Below are 24,478 nucleotides of genomic sequence, written 5' to 3'. Positions count from 1 at the left end.
CTATCGGTATAACGTGTCTATCGGTATAACATGCCTATCGGTATAACATGTCTATCGGTATAACGCGACTATCGGTATAACATGACTATCGGTATAACATGACTATCGGTATAACTTGACTATCGGTATAACATGACCATCGGTATAACATGACTATCGGTATAACATGACTCGGTATAACATGACTATCGGTATAACATGACTCGGTATAACATGTCTATCGGTATAACATGACTCGGTATAACATGTCTATCGGTATAACATGTCTATCGGTATAACATGACTCGGTATAACATGACTATCGGTATAACATGACTATCGGTATAACATGGTATAACGTGGCTATCGGTATAACATGACTATCGGTATAACATGACTATCGGTATAACATGACTATCGGTATAACATGTCTATCGGTATAACATGACTATCGGTATAACATGACTATCGGTAAAACATGACTCGGTATAACATGACTATCGGTATACTATCGGTATAACATGACTATCGGTATAACATGACTATCGGTATAACATGTCTATCGGTATAACGTGGCTATCGGTATAACATGTCTATCGGTATAACATGACTATCGGTATAACATAACTATCGGTATAACATGACTATCGGTATAACATGACCATCGGTATAACTTGGCTATCGGTATAACATGACTATCGGTATAACTTGGCTATCGGTATAACATGACCATCGGTATAACATGACTATCGGTATAACATGACTATTGGTATAACATGTCTATCGGTATAACATGACTATCGGTATAATATGACTCGGTATAACATGTATATCGGTATAACATGACTATCGGTATAACATGACTATTGGTATAACATGTCTATCGGTATAACATGACTATCGGTATAACATGACTATCGGTATAACATGGATCATGACATGTCGATAACTCATTAAGCATTGCAGTTATTAAAACAAATTGATGAAAGGCAGAAAAAAACATCTTTGTCAAGAAATAAGAAATGAATATACATGCCACTGATAGCCATATAAGTCAATGAACCCTAGTTAGCCAGCTATAATGATAATCATAATATCATTATAAACTTTCAATATGACTAAAAAACACATACAATAATAAGTAAAACCCTTATTATCACAGAAAGCACAAATTCGATGCTTTGTAGCAAAGATATAAAAATTGCTAGAATACATTTTAACATAGCAAAGATATAAAAATTGCCAGGATACATTCTAACATAGCAAAGATATAAAAATTGCCAGGATACATTCTAACATAGCAAAGATATAAAAATTGCCAGGATACATTCTAACATAGCAAAGATGTAAATTGTGTTACTCTAGAATGGACGTTGGTAACAGGGTTAAAGAGAGCGCCATTGAAATAAAGCCATTGAAAGTAATAGATTTAAATGTAAACCTCTAATACCAAGTAGGTATACATGTATATGACTGCGATAATCTTGTATTATATATATACTCGATAGTAACTTAGAAGTTTACAGACCAGAGTACCGTGTTAGTACACAACCTACTTATAGTTATGAATTTTTACATTTCTGATGGTCACGTATCTATATAACAATCTCCGGTAATATTAGAGTGACAAATATTTGTACGTTACATTCACATAAACATCTTTTACTCACTCATGTTTTCTTAAATGACCAATAATTCGATGAGTGTAAATGTATATTTCCCTGCTAACTACCTATTAACATTAATAATGCACATTTCATTAGCCATGTCTGCTTGCCAAACAGTGGCAGCGTAAGGCAGTTCCTATATCGTGATGTTCCTACCTAACCAATGTTAATTGCATGACAGCTATTTCGGTAAACAGAAAATGAACATGCAATCTAGTCTTTATATTTAATGAATTTCTTCGAGGCCGAAAACCGAACATGTCATTGATTCAACTTTTACACGAAATGTAGGTAATGAGACACTTTAATCGGTAAGTCTTAGTGACGTGAAATTGTCTTTTACAAACTTAGTTACATGTACAGTGTAGTCCGTAATTGAGGAAAAATCCTCGAGGAATCAGGTTTCCACTGGGATTCGTAATGTATTTGCGAATACTTGTAAATATTTATTTTGCAACCCATATATAGAAAATGTTCAAAGCGACTCAGTGAGACGGGTATGGTACGGAAGCAATATGGTGTACATAATACACGGTTCAAGTTGTTTGTATGGCCGGCTGTACTGTTGAGTGTATCATATTGTTTAGCGTTGTAACTTGAACATTTGAGATGATGTTAAGAACAAGACATCATTGTTCTCTGTCTATTGACATTTACTTAGCAGGAGCAAATATAGTTATGATATCGTTCAAAATGTTTGAAATCCGGAGGAAACAGGCAGTAGCTACCGGTAACGGGAAGCAAACTTCCTGGCTATAGGATTGTCAATTATTAAATATACAGATGTAAGTGGCGATTTGGAACTATATTTTCAATGTCTTATATCTTTTTATCATTCTATTATTACACGCAAACTGCAGCATGTTTAGAGTGTATGAATACAGATAACATCGAGCCAACAGATCATAAACGAAAGAGAATATTGTTATACCATACAATAAATGTTATTTAGATATTTTCGATATCAGACCCCAGCTTATTAAGTTTATTAAGTTAACGCATAGACGTTATGTATGAATTGAGACGTTCAATTCAACTTTATATCTTACCACGCATTTGAAACATTTTTTAAAAATTTCATTCAGCATCCGTAGCAAATAGGAATACCAACCGGAAACTAATCAGTTTTTATACAAACCATGATTACCAAAAGAAGCCTGATAAGCGATTATCAGAATCATTATACATCATTTACTTTAATATACTCATCATTTTTTATTCCATAATCATCAAATGACCAAATATAAAACAGTGACAAAAGTATATTGTGACTGATTCAGTTTTGACGGCGGACGTGATGTAGTAAACTGTCGACGTTCGTTTTCTAGAACCCATCTTTTTGTCTGTACATAATAAGATAGCAATGTTATTGCGAGAAAATGTCTGTTACATTTTGATGGTAAATGACAACTTGTGATAGATTTGGTTACGGTAAGCTATTCAGCAGTGATTCTCCATACTTATTTCAACACTTCGCAGAAGGTTATTTTCCATCTGAATTAAACACTTAATGAATCCAAATACTGTACATCACTTAACTTTGTGAACCAGATATATTTTACCTCTCAGATCTGGGTAAAACAATTTATTGACACGACGGTTATGGGAAAGAAACGTATTTTTGTAAGTTTAAAGTTTTATCATACGCATTAGATGATATTAAGATTAGCTTCAACAACGTGGTATTTATTGGAACTCATCTCATATCAGTCTAGTAACCACACGCAGTCATTAATAGCATGGTTCCAGTCATCGAGCATGTCCATTCAAGTGTATCAAAGTCACTCTTGTATTAAAATGTCAACCTGTTGTGGTGCTAGCAAATATTTTAAGCAGATAATAGTAGAGTTTAAGTAGTATTACAGATATGACAGGTCACATGTGTAATTAATGAGAAACTTCCAATAATCACTACAGCCGGTCAATTATGGTAATTAAGAAGCAGACAGGGTAAACCATAGTGATAAAATGAAATACTGAAGTAGTCATTACCTAGAATCATCGGTATTGAAACGATAGTTGACGTAATACTACTTGATGTGATAGAGAAATACATATATCATTATTGACTGGTATTGTACCATGATTGCATGCTATGCTGGTTTGCGGAAGGCAATCGCGACCAAAAAAGCAAATCATAAAAATAAATAGATACATCATCTCTCAGACTTACGTATTGATTATACGTCCATCTTGGAAAACAAATCACTGACATGTTTCTCTCTTTCTTACCCTTCCATTTCGACTTACTCTTACCTTCTAACTCATTATTGAATTCACATTTGTCTTATTTGGACAACTGTATCCACACTTTTGGTGGTGTGTGATTTTCTTGTCTCACCTGGGGTTGAGACGGGGATTAATAGAATCTTCCCCTACCCTGAGGGCGTGACAGAGAAATCTCCAACCACCGCGGTTTTTTTTTAGTCTAACCCTCGTTTCTCTGTCACACCCGCTGAGGTTAGGGGATGATTATTCTGCTCCCATCTCATAATTTCCGCCACGACGTCAACAAAATTTGGATTTGCTAGCTAGCAGACGAAGTTTGTTTACAATCCAGAAGTAGTTCCGGTCGAACTTCCGGTTAAACAAGTCCGTCAGTAAACACTAAATGGATCTTTCTCAAATTCAATGTGAAGGTTCCCGTTAGTTCCTAGTTGTGGATGTTTTATTTTGGAACTGATCAGAGAAAGAGAATGGCCGACAGACGGCCATCTCGGGATTTCGCATAGTAAAGTTTGTCTTCGCCATTTCTTGAGAAGAACTGAATGGATCTCTCTCAAATTTCACATGAATTTCGTATCCTTCAGAACAGAGGTGAGAAGAAAAAAGATCCAACTTTTAAAGAATAAATAAAGATCAAATAATGGTGGAAGTCAGGACCTTTTGTTTCGTAATGTTTTCTGCTCTCCTGAGCAGGTATCCATTGTTAGTCATTGTGTGTGAGAGTAACGTCATAAAGTATGACAACGACGTAATTCACTCATGCAAATCAACGACGTAAGAATTAGACTGGATTTGGATAAGCTGATATTTTACCATAGAGTTTTCCTATCCAAGATGTCGATTTTTTTTAATTTTCGAGGAAAAAATTCAAATGTCAGCGATCGCTACGATTTAGTCAAATACGCGTTTGTACAATATATATAACATAACTGTTCTGCTGTTGCGGTATCATACAACTTTACATAATGTTCGATGAGTGCACGATGTCTGCACGATGTGCGCACGAGAGGAAAACAGGACGAGTTAATTCAGCTAACGCACATTTGTGCTCACGTTGTGCGGTTCTATTGTAGTTAGTATAAGTTTAGAAATAACTTATAGATACGTGTGGAATAGGGTTTATTTATCATATTATTATTATTAATATACAAGAGCACAACTAATTATATTTCCTATTTAAGCCATAAATATATAGGTTGGACGCATGAAGATTTATCAGCTACAAACCGGATAGCTATAATTAATCGTAATTTGAAATATTTTGTTTACGAAGTGCTACATGTGACAAGCCTTAGCATGTAGACACCCATTGATTATATACCCTGTATATGCATACATTAAATGGACGTGTTTCTGTCGCGGCAATGAATCATCTAAAATCGCATACCGTCAGGGTAAATGTGATGTTATGTATGTTGCACGGGCGACGTACCCGGTACGGATCCGGACTTGTCATGCATCCGTATACCTATAATTTGTATTGCCCGAGGCACACCACTCACCATTCTTAGAGGTTTGAAACTATACGATAGAAAGATTTAATTAGAAAAAAAAATTTAAGAGGTTTAATGTTATTTCGAAAAATGTCGAAATGCAAATTTTAAAAAGTTATAATGACGGATCAGTTAATGTACAGTGCGTGTGTACGGACGATGTATGCACGCTGCATGCACCAAGATTTGTGTGCGTTACCAAAACTGTATTTATGATAAAATTGCGCTTACCGTTTTCTGTATGTAGACTGTTCTAATGGACTTTTCAAGCAGGCGTTCGACATGCCCGTTATTTTCAACATCACAATTTGAAATTAACCGTTTTCAAATGACTTTCGATAGATTTACCATTGCGAATACTCCCTAATTATTGCCTACATTTAATCTGACACACAGTGTCATGGTAAAAATGAAGGAATTCCAATGCTGAAATCCAACTAAAGAACAGTTAACTGAAATGCCCAATCATCGTCGTTTTGGTCAAAATGTTGACTAAAATGTTGACTAAAATGTTGACTAAAATGGCGACCAAGACCTGTCCTAGTTTCAAGGAGCGCAGTCTAGCGGCGACATTTAACCAAGACAGGTAATTTAGTCTTCACAGAATCAATATCTGTTCAAAAGAGCAAATAACTCTGCATTTCGAAAAGGCGGGATGCAAAGCACAATCAAAATCTATATAAAGCAAAAAGTATGAAACGCTTGAGAAATAATAACCTTTCACCCCATTTTGGGTCAGAAAGGACCTCATCCCTCGGGGCAGATCATTAAATTATAAACATAAGACAAGCCCGGATGCTTGTCTTGGGATGAATAGTCATACTCTGTGTTTCTACGACTCCCATTCCCTTTCCTTTCCCAACAGGACTTCTCTGGATGACAATGAGATTGTTTTCCTACCCCGGGACTTCTTGGGATAACGTTGAAACAATTTACCCCTCCCCCGGGGCTTCTGGGGAGGACGCTGAAACAGACAGATGCATAGAAAGACCACTGAAATCAATACAGACACGGCAGATAATCATGCCAATTTGAAATAATGACAAAATTATGCAAATCAATGGTAACGTTTTTACCCCGTGCGCATTCCATTTGCTGTGTCATAGTTACTGTGTGCCCGAGTGTCATTAGTCTCATACTAGTAAACTAAGCCTGCATTGATTTGATCTCTTGGGAGGAAACTTGTCTATTGCTGATACTACTTAGTCTATTAAATCACTTTACCAATCTATTCAAACACAAGTAGTATGGTAGCATAACCAACCACGGTCTCATTACTTCATTCTCTTTCGTGTTGAACTGTTGAAACCTTGGAGCCATGGACAATTTCTAAAAACTACAAAATATACAGAAACTTTACTAGACAATTGCTTGTTTCATTGTTGATTCACAAGTTATATTTGTTATTAAGTGTGAAATGAATGTGCCTCAGTAGCGCGAGCAATTTCCTAAAAATCACGACATTCTAGAAAAAAAAATCTAAAAGTGTATGGTATTTATTTGCCGATTACAACTATTTGTGGTGATTCAGGAAATTTTATGTTCTCCGGAAATTGTCCATGGTCTCTTATGTAATCTTGTGCAGCAAAAAGATTACGTCGATCATCAGGGGATGGGAACAGCCTGGTTATCAATCGATACTGTAATACGATAGACAGAAGGTCCTCTCTTAGCATGGCAAGCACGGCATATCGAGACTGACTGACCAGGCAACTTTATTGACGGACAATAGCAGACTACTTCATCAAGACCCATGGGAGACAGGTCCTTTAATATGTGTTGTGCTTGTTCCATTATTGTTCAAAATTGACTTTTTTAAACATTCTCAAAGACGCCTTTTTAGAGATTGAACGAAATTCCAAACGACGCCCTTTTAATACCAAGTGAAGTATGTAGACAATATACTAATTTACAAATGTCACTAGGATTATCAAGGAACAGGAGCTCTTGTAAACAATGCATGTAACAACACTTTAGTATATTTCCATAAAGATACGTTTGTAGCCAGCGGATATTCTAAACCAGTAATCTCTACCGGTCGCCGTAAAATTTCTCTGCAATATATTTCATTTCCCTTGGCATATAAAGAACGCAGAGCACAATATTGCTGCTACTATTGATATGATGGCATTATCAGCGTCTTTTTTTTATAACAATATCTCTTTGTAGAAATGTGTCGTTGATATCATATCAAACACTCGTAGTCAATGAACTGTTCATCGTGCTTTGAAATATTTTCAATGTTCAAATTGAATAAGATTTTATTGGGCATTTTCCCGATGGATACGATATCTCAATCGAGACGTATCGTAATAGAAATTTTATGTTATGCCTTTACCTGCAATTCTTGAAGTCTCTAGACGCTAGTCTCTAGTCTCTGGACGCCATTGTCGCGTTACAGGCATGTCAATCCAAGAAAACGTGAGAGGCATATAAATATTTAGTGTGGTTACTAAAGAGCACAAAATTTCCGTCGGGTTTGACTTTGAAAAGATTATAAATCTTTACGGCTTTCAATCTTACTAAAGAGGACAAAATTTCCGTCGGATTTAACTTTGAAATGATTATAAATCTTTACGGCTATCAATTATACGTTAAGTGCAATGGCGATCAGGAGCTGAAAAAGCAATTGAGTATGGAATTCATGGTGATATATGTGAATGTAGATATAGAGAAACCAAACAATTACTGTCATTATTGTACTTTAATGGTTATACATTAACAGTATGCATGGGTTGTGTTTGTCCTTGTTTCACAATCTATGTACAGGGACAGTATATCTAGTGTCTACTGATAGGGTAGTAGAACTGATCTGTGTACAATGTTGAATGTCAGTCAGATACTCTGCATGAAAGACAATTAGAATGGTATCAAAACTGAAGCGTGATATTTCCCATATAGAATAAATTTACCAGTTCAGATGTTTTCATGAAACTAAAAACAAACATTAAATAATAAATGTGAACACGTGATAACATAGCACCTTTATAAATGGACGTCAAATAGGAGAGACTTATCAAATTTGCATGTCCTCAACGCATTGGTGCCTTCTGTACCTTTGATCATTCTCCGGCAATTATGTTAGTGTTCTTTAGTCAACGAAGCAGATAGGTTCTATTCTAAAGATACGGTCAAGGTGCTTTTACCCTCTTTATAATGTTAAGATTCAATACGTGACGATAAGGAATAGAAAGTCAGTTTTATGTAAACTGAAACCAAAGATCTTTATTTCAGAACCAAGAGAAGAATATGGTCATTACAATGGAAACGTGTCCGCTTCTGAGGACAATTACTTCAGAAATTAATATAAAACACGCACAGAGAAAGTCATCATGTAAAAATATACGAATATTCAATAATGTAATGTATATCATGAGATGAAATTAAGATACACTTCCACCTGTTTCCTTCTACAATCTAATGATAATACATGTCATATCAAATGGTGGCATATAAAATTGAAACAAACAATATTACATGATTTCTATACCAGATCTATAAATAAACCTGAAACACAAACAACATCACATTGATTGTATTTATCGATGTTTACGCATGTCGATTAAGCTTTCACATAATGGTCTTGTCATATTTTATACCGGTTATAGATGCGAGACGTCAGCTTGCAACCCTATATTTCATGGCTTAAAAAAGGAAAACAGAAGTAAGAAATCTAGATAAAATGTCATTTATGTTTGTGAAAAGTAAAGAAAAACATTTATTTGATAATTTCCTTATGAAACTATTATGTTCGCGTTGTCAGACACCCAAGTGGCGCCACCTACAGTTTCCGGTATGATATGACCCTTCAACTAAGCTCACTGCTGTTCTAACGACACTTCTAAGGAAATTTATATTTTGAAAGATTTCATGAAAATCTGTGGTTATACAATGATTAACTTGCACCAAGAAATAAAAAGCAATGTAACAACACTCCGGCACAGACACCGACAATAAAAACCGCCCTCAGTTGGATGATACAACTATACCAATGTAGTACATTTTAAAATTGTGGACACGACTGCTTTCGAAACAAGAAATCAATATGACGAGATCAACGGCTATACTGATTAATCCGCGCATTCATTCCCATCGGCTGTATCAGCTTCCATCTTACTGAAGGTCAATTATAAGACGGCCATGATATCTCGTTAAAATGGTCAATATAGTTTTTATCCCTTAGCAGTATCCAGTGAAAAGGCTCCCTGTCTCGTCATAATGCATTAGTTTCTGGTTCTTCAGTTGGCGGTGATATATCATTATACTGTTTAATCACTATCAACATCGGACATTCAAAGACACCTCATCATGGCTGAGGAGGATGTCTCGAATTAAAGTTTAAAATACATCATTAATTAATGGACACCTCGGTTTGAAATTACTCCCAACAAAGACAAATAGGTAAAAATTTATGTAGTCCGATTTGTCAAGCACGTTTTACTATTTGGTGAAAAACTTGCAGAATACAGCTATAGATTATTCAGACTGTCAGAGTTGGGAAGTCCTTCAGACTACCTGCAGTATAAAGTTGTAATCAGACAAAATCACGCCGTGACAATTTGACAGCTGACTTCACACGTTCGTCCATACGACGAATAGTGAACTGTCGTTATTTGTACTCTTTCTTTGATAAAGGAAACAGTGGTCTCCGAAACCTAGTTTTCAATCGATGTATCTATTAAAGATAAAAACATTTTATATGTACACTTTTACCAAACTTATGAATCTCCTTGACAAGTCCTTCAATATCACTTTAAGATATATTGTTGACGTCTTGTATCTGAATAATAAGGGATTTATGGACCATATCCATCAAAGAACACGACAGATTCTTCTACATCAATCTCTTATATCGATTGTTTTCCTACAACATAACAAACTGATAGCTTTCTATCGGGCTCTACGATTTCATTTCCCCTATTGTGAATTTCCATATCTGGATAGCAGTATTCGTCCATCCCCAATTTATGGTGTTCGCATATCACATGCTTGTTCCTAATATCACGTTTTTTAGCAAGATGTCGGCATCTGACAGACAAATTCATAACACAAGTCTTAGAAAGATGCAGGTTGATGGCAATAATGGGAATGTTCAGGGTGGTCGTACGGTTCTAAATGGGAAATATTTGGCTTCATTGTGCATAATGAAGTATTGGCATGTCTGGTGCCCGTTATTGTGCTTAATGGTTCCGTTGATTTTTACCAGTTCTGATTTGGGAACGTGATTTTACTAACTTGAATTGGGCAAGATTTACATGGCAGGTGTTGTCAAAGAAGCAGAAGACGCCTACTCATCCGGAGCACCCGGTCTTTTTTCCTTTTTCTTTTTCAGAAACCTCCTTATCAGTGTTGCTTTTGTTTCTATTTTGCCAAAGTTTCGCCGAATTCGAGTTCCTACTAAGATTCTGTTGATATGTCAGTATTTTTATTGTTGTTTCTATTGAATATTTTACCGCTATTTTACATAATATTCAAGTCATTGAAGCTGTACTGTTAGGAACAAGATCTTGATACCTTGAACTAAGAATAACATTGGAAGGCATGTTTGGGAATTTTCTCTAGAATATTTTTTATTCTTTCTGCTTGCTTTATGAATAGTCACAGCTTGTTTGTTTAATTGATATCTAGTTAATTCCATTCAGTAACCCGAGTACTCCCTCGTCCTACCTTTATCATCTGGAATGTTTTAATATTTGTTTCAACAATGTTTTATTTGACAGTCATAAAAGTTATTGTAAACCCAGATCAATTAGTTCTGTTTGAACAAATACATTATAGATAAATACATGGCAACACCGACGATCAAATACATTGATGTTAAATGGGACAAAGTCACCACGTCTTAATGTGCAGGTTGAAAATCGATATTTATATTGCTTTTAGACTCTAACATTTCCGTCCGAGATGACATGGCCCGAAAGGCCAAACCCAGTTTGTTTGTACAGTAAATGTTGGTGAGTTAGAAACTTGACAACGTTTCTATAGAAATGTCGATTTTTAACGCTACCTTTTCAAATTTGGCACACCAATGGAACAAATGCTTTTATTTGTATTAATGGTTTGATCGATGGCAATAATTGATTGGATTTTCACGCTGTATACAATGTATAGGTTACGTCATAAAAAGTGAGTTTCTTCCTTATGAACTTAAAGGGTAACAACATCAAAGTGTTGCTGTAGAAGGAAGACAATTACTTTCAAAAATAGCAAACGTATGGACAGTTTTATTTTTATATACGTTATGTAGCGTACGGTTAAACACGGAAAAGGCAATGAAAAATAACGCTTCTAATGACAAGCTATGGGAGAGAGCTTTCACTGCCATCTCTCCAGTTTCAATATGATAATGCCGTTTAAGTGTAAATGAACAATACTGTGATTCGTGTAGCTTATGTTTGGGTTTTATCAACACTGTGTTCCCAACACCGCTCAGGAAAGGGAATAATTGTACTGTTTGTTACCTTTGAAAAAATTTTTTACTAGGTACTGTATTCTTTTCAGATACATCGTACTCAAAACACCTCTTAAAGAATGGTAACTCGTTGTCTTATTTTCTGATTTATTATACTCAACGTTCTAGTAGTTGTTTAACATTTTCCTATTTTTATCAGATACCTACATCTTAACTTAAAACTGACACCCGTTTTTATTACGATTCAGTAGTTTTGATATATTTCTTACATTCTCGATACTTCTGCTTAATTAAGTTATATTTATTTTCATTACATTTAATAATTGTTTTCATTAAACATTGTGTTTCTCTGCTTCTGACGTAACGTTCACTCCTGATTAACTTTTCAGTATCCACATTATCTAAACAGGGAATACTACTTGTAGTTATTAAATCTTAAATCTGATTTAATAAGTAACACTATTTTTTATCGATATTTTCATAATCTTTGTTAAGAAGTGAAGAGATACTTAATTTGTCGGTAAGGTAACTATATTAGGACAGAAAATTTCACCGATCGCTGTGAAGATGCTAATACCTAAAATACTGCTATATAAAATGTTCATTTGAAATACTGTAATAGCATGTTTTTAACGTAAGACAATATGCTTACATGTCTTCCAAATGCCAAACGTTTACTTTGAGACGATTCAGAAAACAACCCACAGCACCAAATATTTTTCTTTCTGAAAATGAACTGACAGGCATTAGCATGTTGAAAGCGACGTAAAAATGTTACATTCTGGTGAGATTCTGAGGCCATGTGGTGATATTAGTTCTAAGTAATTGGCATCTGGCATTTGTAAAGAACCTGTTGCATGCATGTTTTCCAATATGATTTATTTATATCTTTAGCTATTTCGTATCATTATTTACCATGGAAATAGTTTGAATTCAAAGTTTTTGTCTTATTTACCTTCAGAAACGTCTATCGGATTGGGCATCACCAGAGGTTGGAATAAAAGGGGAAGTTTGGAGGTTTGTAATGCAGCAATGTAACTTATACAACAGTTGTCGTCTGAATAATCATCACGTTGACTCTATCCCGTATTAATTTTGTCTTCGTTTTTGTGTAAGGTCAGAACCAAAACATACACAAATGATGCCAGATGTTGTTTAGGATTATACAATGACACACATATGATACATCATGCAGCTGTTTCATTCTTCTAGGACTCGTCAGTGATTTTAAGGGCTCAAATCATTAAGCTTAGGATGCTCAAAAGAAAAATCAAAATCTAGATGGGGACATGAACTAACCCAAAATTCAATGAATTTCTCCATTTCCATATATCTGATAATTAAGAAAAATGAAGAGAACATATGCATATTCTGAAACGTGTCACTATTTGCATAAATAAAAACGTGGCATGCACGTGGCAAACGTCGTGGACGAAAAGTCCATCAGCAGTGTCTACCAAGATCTGTCTCAAACCCCTACACAAATTCCTTCCTGCAAATAAGGAATATTATGACATGAAAAAAGAAGGCGGTATTCTTTAAGCTTTTCTATTTCTTTTGGAATTATTATGTCAATACATTACTTAAGATTAGTCTACGTTTCAATCGCTTTAGGATGATGGAGGAGGAAACCGACAATCCAGTTTTGAAAGATTTCAAGTCAATCCATCCATTCCCATGCGGATAAACCGACAGGGAGCGTTACTATTTGGTCGCTTTCGGAATTACACAAGTAAGTAAGCGTACTCGTACACAAATGTATAACGCAAAATAGTGTATGAGGTCTTCAACAACTCTACAACAATAACAGAACCATAACCATCAACACACTATAAACAGGAATATTCACCACAACCACTATTACACCGTCATCACCAACAACAACAATTACTATAACAATAACACAAACATCAACAACTCTACCACAACAATAACAGTACCATCACCGTCACCATCAACACACTATCAACAGAAATATCACTGTCAACATAAACAACCATAACCTACAACAAAAACAACTACCACTACTCCCTCAGCACCAACGGCTACTACACCAATGGCAACAACACCACCGTCAACTCTGCCATAAACAACAATAGCCACAACACCATCAGCATCACCACCTACAACAACAACCACAACACCATATTGTAAATCCTCACTTACAAGGTGATACAGGTACATGTTTTAGGTTAAGTGACCGTGATCATTGTTTTGAGTCAAATTGGCGTATGGAAGTCTGTACTATGTCCGTTTGTTATTTGTACTTGATATAATATCATTGTGTAGACAGACATTGGTCGTATTTTATATCACAATATTCATACCAAACAAGAACAAGACACACTGAATTCGACAAATGTTTTTGCCAGTATCAACGAAATGTTATTTTATACATACACATTACATCTGATGCATGATCAAACAGTTTCGCGGGAAATAGTCAATATTACATCTTGAGGTTTTGAAGCTCTTATCGATATCTTCCAACGAATGTTCATTCATTTGTCTGCCATTTCTGAGAAATCACTTCATTCTGTAAGTTCAGTTCGAATGTACAGCGTATTATCACTTCCCAATACAAATATACTATTAATTTAATACAATACGTAAATCGCAGATACAGCTATTTATTTCCAGACGATTAATTTACCAACAACAAATTGGAATAAATGAAATAAAAAGCCGTTCTGCCTCCCGGCATTAATTTGCTGTATATTCCCAATTAATCTTTGATAAAGTCAAGCTCCTCGAGTTTAAGTTGCACATTATTTCAATATTTCATTCATAATGTTTACAATTGGTTGGTGTTTGTTTGTCGAGCATGACCATGGAGATTAAGAAACAGACTTTAAAGAAAGTACATCATCTGTCCCTAGACGGGGGAGTCGCTGTCAATATGACACTCGAATCCATTCTATGAAAGTAAAGCTGTGTCAAACTGAGCATGGTGTAGCTCCATTTGTCTGGTGATAATGCGGCGCTGACACGTAATCATTAACTCACCAGACAAGTTTATGTTTATTGAAAATGACTTATAACAGTTGTCTGAAATTTGATATCAAACTGTCATGATATGGAACCTATACTATATTGATCAACATTGATACGTGTCTGGCTGTAAATTGTATTGATTAAATATAAACTATTCGGGCGCGGCAGATCTCTATAACAATATTTTATACCACATCAATATTGGTTAATATTGTTATTGGAAACCTAAATGGTTTGTGGTTCAAGCTGATTCGGAAGCTCTAAGCATGGTTTCAATGAATCATAAAGCATTTTTACGAATACCATGGCAACATAGCGACTTTGCCTGAATAAAGACAACCCTCATCGATTTGTGTATCATTGCAGAAGCTGCAACGAATACACGTTTTCCTGTGATTGATTAGCGCGTATGCATTACCTATGTTTAGAAACATTGTATAATGTTAGCCCACTCACAACAGGTTTTTTTCGTGGGGAGGGGGTATCCATCTCCTGGGAGCACAAGTACAACCATGTTCATTTCTCATTGCTTCAATTTGCAAGAAGCACTTACTAACACAAAAAGTAAAAAATTTCCTTCATGATACAAAAATAAGTTTATGAATCAGTTGCTAGTGTTGATTATTTCTGCCACAGTTTCATAACGTAACGGTCTGGAAATACATTTTATTTCAGTAGGATATCATATATGTTCGTTGACGACAGATCATGTTTTCTCCCTCTTGTGAACTTCCGACTCCCTCCCGTACTGGAAACGCCTTAACAAATATACTTTCAACACACGTTTGATATCCCTGTCAAATAAACGACTCCCTTCCGTTCCGTTACCTGTGAGCAAGTGAACTTTCAACAAACGTTTGCTACCCCTGTCGAATATTCGACTCACTCCCGTTCCGTTACCTGTGAGCAAGTGAACTTTCAACACATGTTTGATATTCCTGTCGAATATTCGACTCACTCCCATTCCGTTACCTGAGAGCAAGTGAACTTTCAACACATGTTTGATATCCTTGTCGAATATTCGACTCCATCCCGTGCGCCTAAACCGTTACCACATGTACTTTCAACACACGTTTGCTATCCCTGTCGAATATTCTACTCACTCCCGTTCCGTTACCTGTGAGCAAGTGAACTTTCAACACATGTTTGATTTTCCTGTCGAATATTCGACTCCCTCCCGTGCACTTCAACCGTTAGCAAGTGTACTTTCTCAAACAGTTTAAAAATAAGCGATGTCATAAACAAAATCTTATACTCGTTTTCATTAAATATGGTGAAATAAGAAACTTGTCGTTTTTCATTTAAGGCTCGTCAAAATGAATTAGTTGAAGACTCGATTCATAAACCTGAAACACGAATATGAATGGGAAAAAAGTAAAATCCTCTAAACCTAGAGTGCTTTTTAAGTTCGACTGTTATCGATAACTTCTTTCGTAACAACAAAAGAAAAATTTCTCGCTGTCTGCATGCAATGACCTAAATATCGAAGAAATCTCCGTGCGGAGGCCACAGTAAATGCCTCATGTGTTCGTGAGATACTTATCTAAGATTAAATCTATTGTGTGGTAATATCATTAAAAATATTGTACGTTTAAAGTTGTAGTATCATCGTTCGTGCGTGATCCTTTTTACTTCTTTCGGCTCAGTAGGCGAGAAAGCCAGTTGTTTATACATACGGATCAACATCCAACATCGTTATTTGTCGCTGAGTATATGAAATTCGGTGTCATACAATTATATGAATTGATCAAATTCCTCATTGTGATTAGTTGAATGATACTAACTTCCTTTTTAATGACAAATCAGGATCGACGTCTATCTTGCTAATACAGTGGGTTTTAAACATTGATGTAACTTCCGGTGTTTAGTTCAAGTGAATCATTACTTAATCTCTAAATTCAATTCTTTTTATTCAAAACATCATCATCACCATCAGTCATTATATCAACGTTGGGCTGATTCTCATTTTGACAATATTGGACTCAGTTACATGGTGTTAGAAAACATGGCAGAGAATTCATGCTGAAATTCAGCACTTTTAATAGTTGAATGATTCAGATTCAAGATATCAGCTGTTGAATTCTTACATTAATTGTTGTATAATGGGAATATTCAAACATATTTAATGATCAATTGGTTCACTTTGCTTGTGAATAATCATTGTGGTATGATATTATTATCTCATATTTACATGCTGTATCATGACCTCCTATTATGATTATCTCAGTACCAATATGGATTGTATTAATAGATATTAAGGTAGTTAAGATAGTTCTGAATTGCAAAATTATAATATGTCGACATTTTGGTGCCACAAATTTCGAGCGTATTTTTTAAAATTTCATCTGAAAAGTAAATATACTTATTGAACTGTTACGTGATTGTATTTATTGTCAATGTAAATGTAATCCATGTGGAAAATAAAAAAGGACATCATTATATTTATCTGACACCCAGATGATATTCATATGAATGTAAAACAATACGCGAGTTTCCCTTTGAGAATATGTTATCGGTTCAACTTCGATACTTAAATAACTGATTGTATGACAATAGTATTATTTAGTAGCGTTCGAGAACATAAACGGTGGATGTCTGACTACAGTTGCTGTATATCGGTGGTAAAACATATTGATGTGTGACATGTTCTGTATAACTCGAGAGAAAATATGTGATGGTGTGAGGCGATATATCCGTAGTCAAATGGAAACAGAGCCTCCTTCATCGGTGGAATGCGATCGAAAACGTATACTTGTATCAAGTTAATAATATATTGTATGATTAGGTTTAGAGGGCGGAACTATCAAGGGGATACGTCGTTTCCTCACCCAACTATCCAATACGTTACAAAATTACATTGGATTTTTATGAGCAATGGTTAATATGTAATGTAATCAAGATAATTGTTTGTATGATATTTCATATAAAACTGTGGCCATGTGCAATTCCGAAATCGATTTGATGGACTGGATTATTCATCGACATGCTTAGCAACGAGTTTTTGTTCAGTTGATTGAATATCCGAAGGGACGTTCACATCCAAGCCTTAGTAGTGTGTTTTGTTGTAATATACGACATTTCTAGCTTGGGACACAATAATTCCGTTCTGCATACTAATGACACGACTCGTGGAAAATGAATAATGCTTGCCTGCTATTCTGTTGGGGATTCCTAGAAACTGTTAAGGATCATATCCCTTGTGATCCGTTTATCATAGATGGAGTCCTTGATTAGGATTTCACATAGCGCTTCAGATGAAGACATAGTACAGACAATCCGTGAGGAAGGAATACAATTCGAGTGGTATTCAGAACCTTTCAGGTGACATTGGGTTAATTGATCTTTGCTCGTTAATCAAATGACAGATACTTTCAAACTTCAACGCCTTTACAAATGCATCATAAAAGACATTGATTTGATTCGCATTTTGTAATTATATTTCACTATGAATGATGTTGTGTTCTCAAAGGTATGATATATAAAAGTTCCATTAAAGCGTACGTTGAAACGGAAGTGCAGGCAGCTGTTCCACTCAACATATATCATCAAAACATATAACAGCATTTTTAAACCCCATTAAACCATATATATATTGCGTTATATTGGATTTCTGTAAGATAACGTCATTGTTACATGCATGGTATTTGAATGAATAGTGTAGGGACGACTAGTTTACACACGCACGCTCAAACACACACGCACACACACACACACACACACACACACACACATTTGCTAACAGTTTAGAGTGACAGGAGTCGAATATTAGACAGGGATATAAAACATGTGTTGAAAGTACACTTGATATACTCAAATACATATGTAGTGTTATTTTGAAAATGAAAAAGGAAAATCTAATATATTTCATGTTATTAAGGTTATCTAGTTCTCAAGCTACTAGTCAAGAACCAACAAGACCTTATTTTCATGACAAGTTGGGTAATTTCGTTTTCTGATAGAAACTTCTCTTTCCATGATAGTTACATTCCAGCTTTATCTGCATACTGCTGTGATTTCATGCTCATTAATGCATCATTTATTTCTTGTTACTTCCCCATGGTGAACATGATGATTGTTAGATTTGATGGCATAGTAACACCAATACGTCATGGGGATCTATGTATACTTTTTTTCACCAATTCTAGATAGAGGAGATTTGCATACTTAAATTACGGCCGTATAATAAACATCTCACGCTATTAATTATATGACAAACAATGCATTAATGGAAAGTCGTTTGCGAAAACACTTAGTCAAAATAGTTCATGATACGTGTTCAAGTGATGACCTTCCGTTAGCTCACAGTCACGTTAGTATCAAAGAAACAGTCTCTCACTTATTTTCCTTCTTGGATTTACCTTGATTTACATGTTATCGTTATTCAACGTCTATTTGTATAGTGTAGTCACTGTGGTCCAATTTTAAAGCTAAGTAAACATGAAATTGATATTATTGACACTGGTATAATTAAAATAATAAAGATTGCACGTGTTAATATTTGAGATAAATTATCTATACCTTTTAATACATAAAGGATTTAAAACAAGGAATGCTTTCGTGTTCAGGAATGAAAGACAAAGTTGTCAATGTTGTCACACTTTAAACGACACCAGGGCCGGTAACTTGAAATTTTAACAGACAAAACCATTGACACGAACATTCAGTTTTGATTCAGTTAAATACTGGAGCTTTTGTTAATGTTGAAAGACTTCTGAAAATATTTATATAATCACAGTCTCCAATTGATCCTTAGGAACTCATGTACATGAAATGCGTGTTCTTACTTTCAATACGCGATATTGTAAACTTATGCCATTAGAGAACTGGGTCCTGAAAGTAAACACTTTGACGTTCTTTGTTAGTCTTGATTTTTGACAGAAGACATAATTATATATTTGATCTATTTGTATAGACACCTACATTTATTAAAAATAATGTAAACGTTGATTTACACGGGAGATTTTGTCACACAATAAAACCAATGTTTAATGCTAATGTACTGTGTATACCGTTCTTCACAACTTCGCCAACGGTCTTAGAGTTGAGACCGTTATAGCGTATAGCCATCGGTTTGTTTCCACACTTGGTACACATAAGATAGACAACTTTTTATTACGTATTTTATAAGCAATAGTTCTTTACAAATTATTTTCTTATGTTGTATGTATATAATGTCCTTTCATTGCTATATCGTCAGCGAAGTCTGAGATCGGTTCATTGTGCGCTGCATTCCTTTTGAGGTACAATTTTTCTCGGATGTTGTTGGAGGGATTAAAGGTCAGGGTACAAAAGGATGAGGTGTGATTACGTTGTGACAACCATCTAAGTCACAAGTAACTGTTATGGAAGTAGAACTAGGCTCAACACCGAGCTCAACAGAGAGCTTTAACATACCTCAATTAATAAAAATTTTGAAGCTGAAATGTGTGTATATGATGATCAGACATAGATAGCTAAACGGATCTTTTAACATAGCTGAATAAATTAGTACATTCAATTGTAAACATTTCGTGAAATTCAGAAATTGAAATGTGCGTTGGGATGCTCAAACATAGATATCATGATGAATACATTCAGCTTTAGTTTTGTTAATTTCTACAAACTGTTTAACGGAACTAAAACGCAGATGATCTGATAACAAACAAAGCACAGATACAAGGTGCCAAGAGATGCAGGCTGATAAAGAGTTTGGGGACACGCTGGTCATTGTTATCTTATGGACAAATATTCCATTTATTTGTGTGATATGAAGCTGGACGTGATTGATGCTCGTTAGTTTGCCTGTCGGTCCGTGAATGTGTCATTACTTGCTTGGACTGACAAAGATTTACATGGCAAGTGCCGTTGATTAAGTAAAAGACGCTTACTCTTCCGGAAACACCCGACCTTATTCTTTTTTCCTTGTACTTTTCCAAGACTCTCCGTTTTATTCTCTTTTGGCTCATATTCGCCTTAGTTTTAATTTAAATTAGGGTTGTGAATATTTTCTTTTTTTTAACACCAAAAACTGAATTTTTTCTGAAACAGTCTAATAGATGGAAATAAACCCTTCTCTCGTGAGAACACATAGGATGTTTTCAATCCGAATACCTTGAAAATGAAATGAAAGTAACATTCAATCCTAAAATTTGGTTTTAATTTGAGGACTTCCAAAAATTGGAATGGTGCGGACTAATCGGTCAAAGTTCTTGGATGAAAACCTCATAGGATTAAAACCGTATCTCGTCAACAATTCTAGATTTAGAACTTGCAACACGTCGAGGTGGTTCTCTGCCACATCTCTAGGATTTATTAAATATTCGTCCTGTGTTATGTTTAAGGATATAGTCTGATTTACGGTGAACCCAACATTTTGTCAACTGGTATACTTTGTTAAAATTAACAAGAAACTATCAACATTTAAACAGGGTCTTATCACAAAGAAAAAATACATTGAAGAATGTACAAGGGAAACTAAAAAATTAGACCAGACAGAGAAAAGAAAATGGCCATTTTAGATATCATTACTAGTTCGAATAAAATCATTATGATGGTTTTATCGAACAATATAGAGGATTTCCATGAAGAATTTGATATATGTGTGGGTTTTTTTCTACATACCTTGAAAGTATGTTTTCCTTTGTAGACTAATTGAAATGATGTACTGAATTTTGTGATCTCCATGAATTCTATGATTATGATGTCAGATAAAATGTAACTATTGATCCTGTTTGTTTACATTGAAGGTTACTTGACAATCGGTATACCCTCCGTGGAGAGAGAAGGTGTTGACTATCTGGAGGACACTATTATCTCCCTTGTAAAGAACACACAGGTGAAGGAGCGTAAGGAGGTCATTATCCTTGTTTTCCTGGCGGATCAGGACCATGACACGATCACAAGAAGGGCTAAGAAGCTTTACGACACTTATAAAGAACATGTTGATTCAGGGTTTATGCAGATAGTGCACCCGGACCATCAGTACTATCCGGACTTTAGTAAACTCGACAGAAACTTCAATGATTCTGAAACACGTGTTGCCTGGAGAAGCAAACAGAATATTGACTACGCGTACATGTTCCTGTACAGTAAAAATTTGTCACAGTACTATATGCAGCTAGAAGATGACGTACTGACAGCAAAATCGTATTTAACTCAAGTAAAACGGTTCATTAAGACTAGACCACCGAAGATAAAATGGTTCTGCATTCAGTTCTCTCACTTGGGATTCATTGGTAAATTGTTTCAAGCAGGGGACTTACAGTCCATTGGGGAATTTCTTCTCATGTTCTATTCTGAGCAGCCCGGTGATTTGTTGATAAATTATATGAAAAAAATTAAAACACAGTTTAAGGACATTTTAATGAAGCCGTCTTTGTTTCAACATCGTGGCGTCATCTCATCGTTGAAGGACAAGAAACAATTTTTAGTGGATAAAAGCTTTCGAGACAGGACAGGTACAGACAGGAAAAAATTCTATCAGAAGAATCCGCCAGCAGATATCTTCACCTCTATAGAAGTATATGATAACCTCAAACCTGAGTATGCTTACGATCTGAGTAACAAGTTTTTCTGGGGACTGAGTCCAAATTTAGGTGACTATTACAGGATATCCTTTCATAAACCTGTAAATATCAGTCGTATTTATGTCGATTCTGGGTATCCAAAAAATCCTAAAGATATTTTATTAAACGCAGCTTTAAAAATATCTAAAGTGAGTAATTCCAGTCATACTGCTCATGAAGCTTGTGAGAACAGGGAGATGTTCGGGACTTTTAATCGCACGGGAGACTTTGATTCTAAAGCGCAAAATATGAGCATGCCTCTATATAACGTGGGATGTATATCCATCGAGCTGACCAAAGCTCAGAAGGAATGGTTGATCATCAGAGAAATTGCAATTTTCACAGTGACGTAATGTTTGATCATCAGAGAAATTGCAATTTTCACATTGACGTAATGGTTGATCATCAGAGAAATTGCAATTTTCGCAGTGACGTAATGGTTGATCATCAGAGAAATTGCAATTTTCGCAGTGACGTAATGTTTGATCATCAGAGAAATTGCAATTTTCACAGTGACGTAATGTTTGATCATCAGAGAAATTGCAATTTTCACTGTGACGTAATGGTTATCATTAGAGAAATTGCAGTTTTCACTGTGACGTAATGTTTGATCATCAGAGAAATTGCAATTTTCACTGTGACGTAATGGTTGATCATCAGAGAAATTGCAATTTTCACTGTGACGTAATGGTTGATCATCAGAGAAATTGCAATTTTCACTGTGACGTAATGGTTGATCATCAGAGAAATTGCAATTTTCACTGTGACGTAATGGTTGATCATTAGAGAAATTGCAGTTTTCACTGTGACGTAATGTTTGATCATCAGAGAAATTGCAATTTTCACTGTGACGTAATGGTTGATCATCAGAGAAATTGCAATTTTCACTGTGACGTAATGGTTGATCATCAGAGAAATTGCAATTTTCACTTTGACGTAATGGTTGATCATCAAAGAAATCGCAATATTCACTGTGACGTAATGATTGATCATCAAAGAAATCGCAATTTTCACTTTGACGTAATGTTTGATCATCAAAGAAGTTGCAATTTTCACTATGACGTAATGTTTGATCATCAAAGAAGTTGCAATTTTCACAGTGACGTATTGCTGTTAATGCGTATGGACATATTTTATTTTGTTTGTTTATTTTTCTTGATATTTAATGAATAGGAAGAAACAAAAGTAAGAAATGAAGTGCCCGGTCCAGTTAGCCTTGATGACTAATACGTGTACAACCAACATCAAATGAAATATTATGTATCAAACTTGTACCATCTGGTATACGTTTTATCTACTGCTAACTTATTTATTGATTTTGTTTGTGAATATGGTGCAAAGAAATGCTATGTGCAATCTAAAAACTGCAAGGTCATTCTTGGATGTGTCAGTTAAAGCAGTATTTCATATCTGAAATTTGTCGAGAACTTTTCAGGGTAATATTGTCAGATATTACTAGATATGTGATATAAAAGGTATTGTATAGCACTGCCTCCTCCTTCGTCCAAGGATTGTCCAGAGTTCACCTTACGCAATATCCTCCTATGTGTTGAGTATGTAATTTTCAATGTACCTGTAATGATCGTCATTATGAACTCGCGCCGATAACTTGTGTCCAACTGGAGACTCGTCATTGGTGACAATGGTGGTGCCATAGGTTTTAATAGGACATAACGAGTGGTTACAGATACAGTATCAGAAAAAAAAGGAACATTGAAAATAGGTCTTCGGATCATTCATGTTATAAATGTGTTGTTTAAGCGTGTCTGTTTGTCTTCTGATAATGATTAATGCCGAGATGTCATCATATCAACTCAAACTTCTAATTTTCATAGTTACAAATTGAATCTCAGATTGATAAAAAAAACCTTATGAATATTTATGATATTATTAATGATTGTGAATTAATAAATGATGAGTAAAATAGTTGTAGGAAACATAGCCTGTAGACTTTCATAAGAGGTAAAATTACGCGATTGTGCCATCCTTAGAATTGAGGTAGACATATCAAATACTGACCGGAAAGACACCTTGTTTTAAAGTTTTATGTCATTTGAGAATGCTTGCATAATTCAGGGCTAAATAGAGTACATATACCCCAATGTTGGATGAGGAATATATTAAGTAATTCGAACTAGGTCATTGGTACTGTGATATTCGTGG

General features: G+C 35.2%; 1 protein-coding gene across 1 annotated transcript in view; it reads left to right on the top strand.

The window, feature by feature from the left end:
* Positions 1 to 22,668, top strand: part of LOC132548468 (alpha-1,6-mannosyl-glycoprotein 4-beta-N-acetylglucosaminyltransferase-like) — a 46,139-nt gene extending 23,471 nt beyond the window's left edge. The window contains exons 3-5 of the mRNA XM_060212340.1: positions 12,739 to 12,794; positions 13,392 to 13,509; positions 21,497 to 22,668. Of these exons, the coding sequence (XP_060068323.1) occupies positions 12,739 to 12,794; positions 13,392 to 13,509; positions 21,497 to 22,668 (1,346 nt within the window). The remainder of the gene's footprint in view (positions 1 to 12,738; positions 12,795 to 13,391; positions 13,510 to 21,496) is intronic.
* The last annotated feature ends 1,810 nt before the right edge of the window (positions 22,669 to 24,478 follow it).

Source organism: Ylistrum balloti, unplaced genomic scaffold (genome assembly GCF_031769215.1).
Source record: "Ylistrum balloti isolate Yb309-2 unplaced genomic scaffold, AGI_CSIRO_Ybal_v1 Utg370010, whole genome shotgun sequence".
Taxonomy (NCBI): Eukaryota; Metazoa; Mollusca; class Bivalvia; order Pectinida; family Pectinidae; genus Ylistrum; species Ylistrum balloti.
The sequence above is the reverse complement of the archived record's forward strand: the minus strand, read 5'-3'. Positions and strand labels throughout refer to the sequence as shown.